The sequence below is a fragment of the Calliphora vicina genome, chromosome 2, assembly GCF_958450345.1.
Source record: "Calliphora vicina chromosome 2, idCalVici1.1, whole genome shotgun sequence".
Taxonomy (NCBI): Eukaryota; Metazoa; Arthropoda; class Insecta; order Diptera; family Calliphoridae; genus Calliphora; species Calliphora vicina.
In genome coordinates this window covers 48,415,107-48,424,515 of record NC_088781.1, presented here as the reverse complement: position 1 = coordinate 48,424,515, position 9,409 = coordinate 48,415,107, and the positions used below count along the sequence as shown (strand labels likewise).

At 31.4% G+C, this 9,409-nt stretch overlaps 1 protein-coding gene across 2 annotated transcripts in view; it reads right to left on the bottom strand.

The window, feature by feature from the left end:
- Positions 1 to 326: 326 nt before the first annotated feature.
- The window catches only part of Sytalpha (Synaptotagmin alpha), a 29,559-nt gene continuing 20,476 nt past the window's right edge, over positions 327 to 9,409 (bottom strand). For both annotated transcript variants that reach the window (XM_065502059.1, XM_065502060.1), the window contains 6 exons: positions 5,728 to 6,325; positions 5,559 to 5,666; positions 5,376 to 5,496; positions 1,813 to 2,003; positions 1,446 to 1,749; positions 327 to 1,387 (listed from right to left, as the gene is read on the bottom strand). In XM_065502059.1, coding sequence (XP_065358131.1) covers positions 1,227 to 1,387; positions 1,446 to 1,749; positions 1,813 to 2,003; positions 5,376 to 5,496; positions 5,559 to 5,666; positions 5,728 to 6,288 — 1,446 coding nt within the window. In that variant the 5' untranslated portion in view covers positions 6,289 to 6,325 and the 3' untranslated portion in view covers positions 327 to 1,226. The remainder of the gene's footprint in view (positions 1,388 to 1,445; positions 1,750 to 1,812; positions 2,004 to 5,375; positions 5,497 to 5,558; positions 5,667 to 5,727; positions 6,326 to 9,409) is intronic.

Below are 9,409 nucleotides of genomic sequence, written 5' to 3'. Positions count from 1 at the left end.
TATTTGGGGACTACGGAAAAATTATTTCAACATACAGACAGACATCGACTTCGCTTTCTATAACGATCCGGAATATATATACCTTGTAGGGTCGTAAATGAAAAATTTTGAAATTACAAACGGAATGACAAACTTACATACATACATATATATGTGTACCCTTGCCACTCATGGTGAAGGATTTTTTTTTAAAGCTAAGCTTTCACTTACCAATTATAATTATAAATTAAATAAAATCACTTTAATGGTTTTCATACGAATTTATTTAAATAAATATTAATATTAATACTATTTTGTAACATTTATAATAAGTACAATATATAATTAAGTATATGAATATTTTCTTGGTATTTTTAGTATAAGTGTTTTATGTACTTGTAGTATCTATGGTTATATATAGTCAATTTAATATATTATTTATATTATAAACCATTAATTTAAATATATATTTATTGTAGTCATACTTAAGTACTGGCAAATATTTGTTTCATTTTTGTTTAACATTTAAAGGAAACCAACTTTACTAAAAAATTTATTTTTTTTCTTCCACCCTCATCAGGTTCAGAAGATACTGACAAAATACTGTTCGATTTGATTTAAAGTTACAAAGAAGTTTTACTATTTTAGGTACTTATGGACATGTAGACAAAATCTCTTTTAAATTCATTTCAAATATATATTTTATTTGTTGCTAAAACTACTACATAAAAAACATTTAAATATTTATAAGTATATAAGTGGATGTATGTATGTGATAGTAATTGTTTATAAACATCAATAGCAAAAAACCAATTATATTTATAATTTATAAAAAAAAAATCCAATTTTTCTTTTCTTTTAATTTGATTTTGTTTAATTTAAATAATTTTACGATTTCCGAGATTAAAGCACATTTAATAATTGTTTTAAGGTTTAATTTTAAATTATTCTCTTGTATGAATTGAATATCCCTGCAAAAATTTTGATTTTGGTTAACATTTTTCTAACAACAATTTCTGATTCAAGTATTTTGGGAGAAAACACAAAATGTTAATCAGCTTTAACAGTTGAAATGTTATTTAACATTAGTAGTTCAGCAGCAGCACTAATCAAATGCCATGATTCTCAAACTATATTAGACAACAAAGAGTGGAAGGTATTCCATGTTTTTTCGGTTTAGTTAAGAACCTTTTCTAGTTCAGACACAAACCATAGCAAATAGTCTAACATAACAAATAAATTCCAATTTAATTACCACTGTTAGTGCGAGCATTATTAACATCTTGCAGTGGCACCCATTGAGCAGTGGCGTTTTTAGAGCGAAACATTTCATCAAAGAAAATTTTCTCATCGGGGCGAACATCATGACCCGAACCGATAATAGCTCTGCCCAAAATTTCATTAGAACCTGGTAAAATATAAAGGTCATCAAATCGCTATTTTTAAAAAATAAATTCCCTCCTTACCCAATAAACCATCATGCACCACCTGCAACTCTATGGTGGCATTTTTCAAAGCCTCCTTATGCACATCAAATGTCAAGGCTTCATTATACACCGGATTGATATTGTTGCGTATAACGGCCGTTTTACGTTTTTTATTCTTTTTACCCGGCACCATTAAAGTCACTTTAATATAGGGATCCGAGGAGTTGCGTGAATCATCTACAATTCTCAAATTTCTAGCCTTTATAACCACCACTGTCAAACGCTCAGCCGAGGGCAAGTAGGCCAAAGTAATCATGACATCACCCAAATCTACCTTCATGTCCTATGATAATTAGTTTTTTTTAGTATATTTGAGATTTAAATTTCATTATTTTGTTATACTTACTTGTTCAGCACATGTTCCCAAAGGTGTCCAGAATTTTTCCTTTTTAGTTAGATCCAAATTATTTAGAGGAATTTGTGCTCCTCCTATGCAAACGTGACGGGAGTAGGCATCAAAGTCGTATAGTAAAATTTCTATGGTACGTTTATCAATGGCATTGGGATTTTCTTCGAAAACGAAGTCTTCATCGAACACTGCAATAGAGATAAATAGTTAAATGATGTTATTTTAAATTATTAAATGAAATAAAACAGGCTAGTCAGTTTTGAAATGCAATAAAAGAAGCCGTGTGTGAGATATTAACAAAAGAATTGTTTATTTAAACGTCCCGTCGACATGAATGGAATATTTCATGCCTCAGTTCGACACGAATCCGATTCAATGACTTAGATCCAGCTGAATTTGAGCGATTGCCTGGTGTGTGTTAACTTCGAGGCATCGGCTTATTGGCACACCTATGACTGCAAATCGCACGATCTATTTTAAGGGTGCAAATATGTAAATATTTAGTTAGTTGAAGATCTCAAAAACCATTGACCTTTGACCATTGATTCTTCGGCATTATTTCTATAGGGTGTATTATTTGTTTTTAATCCAGATCACTGGAACCTTATTTTTATTCTGTATTGTTTGACAATTCATCATGGAAAGACTCACAAAGCAGCTACTTTTCCAAATTATACAGTTTTATCAGGGTTAGTCAAAAAGTTCATGCCCTTTTGAATGAAACACAAGTTCTTGGATACAAAATTATTTTATTTTTCAACATAGTCTCCTACGAGATCTATGCGCTTTGCCCAACGATTCTCCAACTTTTTTACCTTCCAAAAAGTAAAATGTGTCGAGGTCATCAAAATAGATATTTTTTGTTAGATGATTTCGTCGTTGAAGTCAAATCTCTTTCCGCCGAAAAATTTCTTCAGTTTTGAAAACATGAAATAGTCACTCGGGACTAAATCCGGGAAATGAGGCGGAAGAGGGAGCATTTTGTAGCCTAATTTATGGATTTTTGCCATGGTAACTGCACATGTTTGTACTCTTTTGTACATCCTATTGTGAGCAAACGTGGTAGCCATCTTGCCGAAAGCTTTCTCATACCCTAGTGATCATTCAAAATTTAAACTACTGAGCCATGTGAGATGGATTCCACAATCTCTCGCACTTTCAATCCCGGATCGGCCAACACCATATCGTAATTTATTTCCATTGTTTCGGAAGTATAGACCTCAAGTCAATTGTGCTGGACTACCAATCTGTGGATTGCGGGATCTATTTCCTCCATGGACCCTGTTTTGCAGATTGTGTATTTCCCCAGATACAAGTAGCAAGTAGTAGCTGGAAAGATTTACTGAAAATTAGAACTTCCGAATAAACCACCTGTAAAGTAGTCGCGAACAATATTTGAAAAAGATTATATTTAAAACGTAAATTTCAAAGATTCATAATAAAGATTACGACATCCAATTGAAAAAAAAACTCTAAATGAATCACCCTATACAAATTCAACAAAAATGGTTATAGCCGAAGCCCAATCAAACTCTAAAGTAAATTCATAGTGAAGTCGTCAAGCAACATCACATTTCCTTCTCATAGGATTTCTCACTGCCACCAATTCTATCCTTTTGAGAATTCATAAAAGTAAACCACTAACATTGCTTTACCGTACTTTGACCGTGGTAACGTTAAGTTACATGAATCGATCACAATTATTTGCCGTGGTAAAGACGCCACAAAGTCAAAGTTTAAGTCGTCGTAGTTATCTCTCTATATCCGATTTCGTAGATACTTTTGTATTCACACCTTCCATGAAATATAACAGCAATCTCATCGCTACTGTTTTACCACTTTTCATAATACAATTTGATGCATTTTCCAGATTCTCCTGAATATATTTAGTTTTTCGTTTCAACCATGCCCACGTATCCTTCTTTTACTAGGTCATTATGGCGGTTAATATGTTCAGTGGCTAAACATTGAGCCATCACATTGTTCTTGTCCCTGTCCAAAATATACTTTTTCCGCTGATTCTAACTACCATGCCAATACTCTACTTGCATAAGTACCACTCTCTTTTCTACTAACAACACCTGAAAATTAATTTTCAGAATCAGATCTCCACTAGCACGACTACGATGTTCCTTGCTTCCACCTATTGAGTTCTGATAAATCTTCTAGATGTCGCAGTATCTTCCAGCTCATCATGTATAATCCTCTTATGTATCCCTTGTGTATTTCGACCAGTTAACGTAATAATAAAATGTTCAAACATTCGACTACCATCAAACTCAAATTCCGACCCACATTCAAATTACATACATGACTATCTGCATTAGTATAATTTAAATGTTTCCGTATAGAGTCCCTAATCTTATTTCACTAGCCCAACGACCTGGGGCCTATTTCACTAAACTACAATTCTACAAGTTTACAAGTTACAATTACAAGTCTATTTCATACAAGTGCGGATGAATTGTGTTTCATTAAGATTTTCACAACACTTGTAGCTCTTTGCACTTGTAAACTACAAGTTCTTGTACATATATATTGTGATATTAATTTTAAAATTCTTATTTATTACTCAAAATGATAAAATATCCTATAAAAACGCAATATAACATATTTCAATAATATTTCTTATATAAAAAATATTTTTTAACCCGAAATTTTTTTTTTCACCAAAAAAAATTTAAAAAACAAAAATTTTTTTTTAAAATTTAAAAAAGAAAAAAACTTGACAAATATTTTTTCCAAAAAATGAAATAAAACAACAAATTTTGTTTAAAAAAATCGACTTAAAAAACACGAGTTAGGGCCTTTCTATATTAATGTAACCACATCCTAATTAATATTAAAATTTTTGGATTTTGTGTTTATTTTAACTAATTTTTATTAAAAAATAGTTAAAAATCAAATTTTATTTCAATTTATCATTCACATGTAACTTGTAAAATTTTTCTGAGGGTCTCCGTCGACCCTAAGCTTTTTTCCTACAATTCTACAAGTGTACAAGTGCAAATTTAGTTTAGTGAAACAAAACCACTTGTAGAAGTATGACTTGTAGACTTGTGACTTGTAAAATTCACTTGTAGCTACAAACTTGTAATTGTATTTTGATGAAACATAATTATTCACAAGTTCACAATTTTAGAGGCAAAAACACTTGTAATTGTGTACTTGTAGTTTAGTGAAATAGGCCCCTGTTCTAACTACAACTACAAAACAACTTAAAATTGTTTTATATTTTGGGCATCAAAATAAATCCAAAAGTAGACATCCGCTAACTCCATCACTCATTCCAAGCACCGTATTGTACAGCTCTTATCTCCTCATTGTAAATCTATTTAATTTTCAACCCTCTGGTTGAGTTTCTAGTCTAGTCTCTTTGAAAAAGAAATTTCCTATAGAAATCGGGTCTCTTGGAATTTATAGAAAGAAAATTCTATTGACAAAGGAAATTTCCTATCTTTTGGTAATACACATTTTTTATTGAAACCTAGTTTCTTCGTTCGAAACATTTTGTACAGAAAACCAATTTTCCTGATCGTGTTACAATAATTTCAACCAACCTGGATTTAGAGTCTTCTTATGTATACGAGTCTGCCAGAAATTCTTCTTTTCGGGTAATAAACGTATCTTAGCATAAGGATCAGCAGTGCCACTAAAATCGCGAGGTTGAAGGTTTTGAGCCTAGAAACATTAAAAGTTAAATCTTAATAACTTTCTCATATAAACATACCAAAACAACTAACCTCTATTAAGCGAACCGACAAAATGCCAGCATGAGGATCATAAACTATGCTGACATGAATGCTGCCCTTAATGTCCTCAATTGGATTTGGACCCTTTTGTAAAGAGTTCTGAAATCACATAGAAATTATAAATAAACTATGGTTAATATAAAGTTTCGAAAATAATTACCGTTCTATATAGTGACATGTCGATTTTGGTATGATCCAATTTGGCATTCATCGAGGAAACCTTGGGACGTGCAGGATTCATAGCCAACACCACATGTTTGTCGGAACGAGCAATAGGCACGGAATTACAGGACGACATCGATAAAGTATTGGACTTCAAGCTGCCTGTTGGGGAGGTGGGTGTTGAGGGTGGCGACTCATCAGCCGAAGTGGAAACCTGTTGTTGTATGGTCTTCGAAGGTGGTGGCACCCAAAAAGTGGGATCTTCGGTATTTATAGAGGTGGGTGTAACATTGCCCTTGGCCACAGAACGTGAGCATTCACTAATATTATCCACATTGTAACCAGAAGCCGTTGCCACCAAGGCATCTCTACAATCGGCTTCATCATCTTTGTTATTAGCTGACTCTAAGAGAGTCTTCTCAAACCAATTCAAACGATATCTTCTCGAGCAAGTGGCATAAAATCCCAAACCCAATACTGAAACCACTAAAAATGACAAGGATGCATAAATACCCACTTGGCCCAATGAAATGTCTTCTTCACGTATAACAATATCCATGGTGAGAAACTTTAGTTGTATGTAGTAAAGAATGAAACTGTAATAAGAAAAATAAAATGTTATACAAATGAATTGTGGATACTAATTGAGAGGTTGTCTTCACTAATAAATGTAAATGGTTGTTGTCTAAAATATTAAAAATGTGGTAGTTTTCTCTAAATGTAATTTCCACCACAAATATTCCACCTATCCACCAACATTCAATAATGATTATATTTTACTGTCGACATTCCTTTATACCCCTGTAAAAACATTTCATAAACTCAGCGTTTTACATTTTCGTGTTTACTTGTGGTGAGGGCATCATATTGGTACGAGTATTATGGTTTTTATGAGCAACAGTTCTTTTGGGGTTTTCCTTTGTGAATGTATGCCACACATTTTTTTGCAACCCCCACATCCTTCCTGAAATTTTAAAGGTTTGAAGTTCCTTTTATTGATCCCTAGAACACAAAATACAGCAGAAGCACCCCACCAATATTTAATTTTAGAATGTTTTTGCTGTTTTCAACGTTGAAGATTGTTTTTTAATTATGGTACTTTGTTGAGATTGAGAGGGGAAACTTGATTGAAACTAAATTTTCATTATTAGAAGATTAAAAGATTATAACAAAGAAAATCCCTACAAATACCAAAGCTATTAAATACATAGTTAAAGAAAATACAAAGAAAAAATAGTTGAATTCATCAACTATTTTAACACTTAAATTATTAAATCGCATTAAGAGCAGACTTTTGTGGGAAAATATTTTTAGAATTTAATAGATAATAGCAGCAGACGTTTTGCTAGTCTCTGAGCCAGAGAAATTTTCTATATAAGAAAATTAGTCTCTGGGCCAGACAATTTTTCTCTATACGAAAACTAGTCTCTTGTCAAGAGATATTTTCTATAGAAAATTGTTCGCTTGCCAAGAGATATTTTCTATAGAAAATTGTTCGCTTGCCAAGAGATATTTTCTATAGAAAATTGTTCGCTTGCCAAGAGATATTTTCTATAGAAAATTGTTCGCTTGCCAAGAGATATTTTCTATAGAAAATTGTTCGCTTGCCAAGAGATATTTTCTATAGAAAATTGTTCGCTTGCCAAGAGATTTTTTCTCTAGAAAAGTGTTCTCTTGCCAAGAGATTTTTTCTCTAGAAAAGTGTTCTCTTGGCAAGAGATATTTTCTATAGAAAATTGTTCTCTTGGCAAGAGATATTTTCTATAGAAAATTGTTCTCTTGGCAAGAGATATTTTCTATAGAAAATTGTTCTCTTGGCAAGAGATATTTTCTATAGAAAATTGTTCTCTTGGCAAGAGATATTTTCTATAGAAAATTGTTCTCTTGGCAAGAGATATTTTCTATAGAAAATTGTTCTCTTGGCAAGAGATATTTTCTATAGAAAATTGTTCTCTTGGCAAGAGATATTTTCTATAGAAAATTGTTCTCTTGGCAAGAGATATTTTCTATAGAAAATTGTTCTCTTGGCAAGAGATATTTTCTATAGAAAATTGTTCTCTTGGCAAGAGATATTTTCTATAGAAAATTGTTCTCTTGGCAAGAGATATTTTCTATAGAAAATTGTTCTCTTGGCAAGAGATATTTTCTATAGAAAATTGTTCTCTTGGCAAGAGATATTTTCTATAGAAAATGGTTCTCTTGGCAAGAGATATTTTCTATAGAAAATTGTTCTCTTGGCAAGAGATATTTTCTATAGAAAATTGTTCTCTTGGCAAGAGATATTTTCTATAGAAAATTGTTCTCTTGGCAAGAGATATTTTTTATAGAAAATTGTTCTCTTGGCAAGAGATATTTTCTATAGAAAATTGTTCTCTTGGCAAGAGATATTTTCTATAGAAAATTGTTCTCTTGGCAAGAGATATTTTCTATAGAAAATTGTTCTCTTGGCAAGAGATATTTTCTATAGAAAATTGTTCTCTTGGCAAGAGATATTTTCTATAGAAAATTGTTCTCTTGGCAAGAGATATTTTCTATAGAAAATTGTTCTCTTGGCAAGAGATATTTTCTATAGAAAATTGTTCTCTTGGCAAGAGATATTTTCTATAGAAAATTGTTCTCTTGGCAAGAGATATTTTCTATAGAAAATTGTTCTCTTGGCAAGAGATATTTTCTATAGAAAATTGTTCTCTTGGCAAGAGATATTTTCTATAGAAAGTTGTTCTCTTGGCAAGAGATATTTTCTCTAGAAAGTTGTTCTCTTGGCAAGAGATATTTTCTCTAGAAAGTTGTTCTCTTGCCAATAGATTTTTTCTCTAGAAAGTTGTTCTCTTGCCAATAGATTTTTTCTCTAGAAAGTTGTTCTCTTGCCAATAGATTTTTTCTCTAGAAAGTTGTTCTCTTGCCAATAGATTTTTTCTCTAGAAAATTGTTCTCTTGTCAAGAGATATTTTCAATAGAAAATTGTTCTCTTGTCAAGAGATATTTTCTATAGAAAATTGTATTTGAATGCTAATTTTTGTATATGTATTGGAAATGCTTGAAGTTGGTCCATTATTTCACAATTTCAAATTGTTGCCTTTGCAAAATAAAATTTGTCTCTTTGTTAGAGAATTTTCCAGAGATATTTTCTAAATGAAACTAATCACTTTTCCATAAATTGTGTTTATAATAACTTTTTATATACGGAATTGTTTTCTATATTTTTTTTATTTATGATTTTGTTTTAGACATAGACATTAGTAGAGTTCAACAAAAGCCGTCAGCCTTAACCCGGTCATTAATCGTTCAACTTCTAATGAGAATCTTTGTAAAAGATACCTATTTGAATGGCAAAATATAGATAAACATTTTGTTGTAAATATAAAAACAATTTCAAACAGCAGAATAACAAATTCTTACTAACGATAATGGACGTTTATGATTGTGTAGCACGTGCCACTTGTTTGTAGTATAAATTCGTGAATGAATATCCAAGTGTAAGCATGTTTATTCATCATAAAATTCTGTTAAAACACTGAAAGGTGCAAAGGTACCATGAATCTCAATACTTGTTGAGAGAAAAATAAAACAAATAACTATAATAATGATTTATATACAAAATGTATATTTTTTCACATGGAACATACTTAAATAATGATACGTTTGATATACGAAGATGATGGTGTTGATGTGTCAGAGGG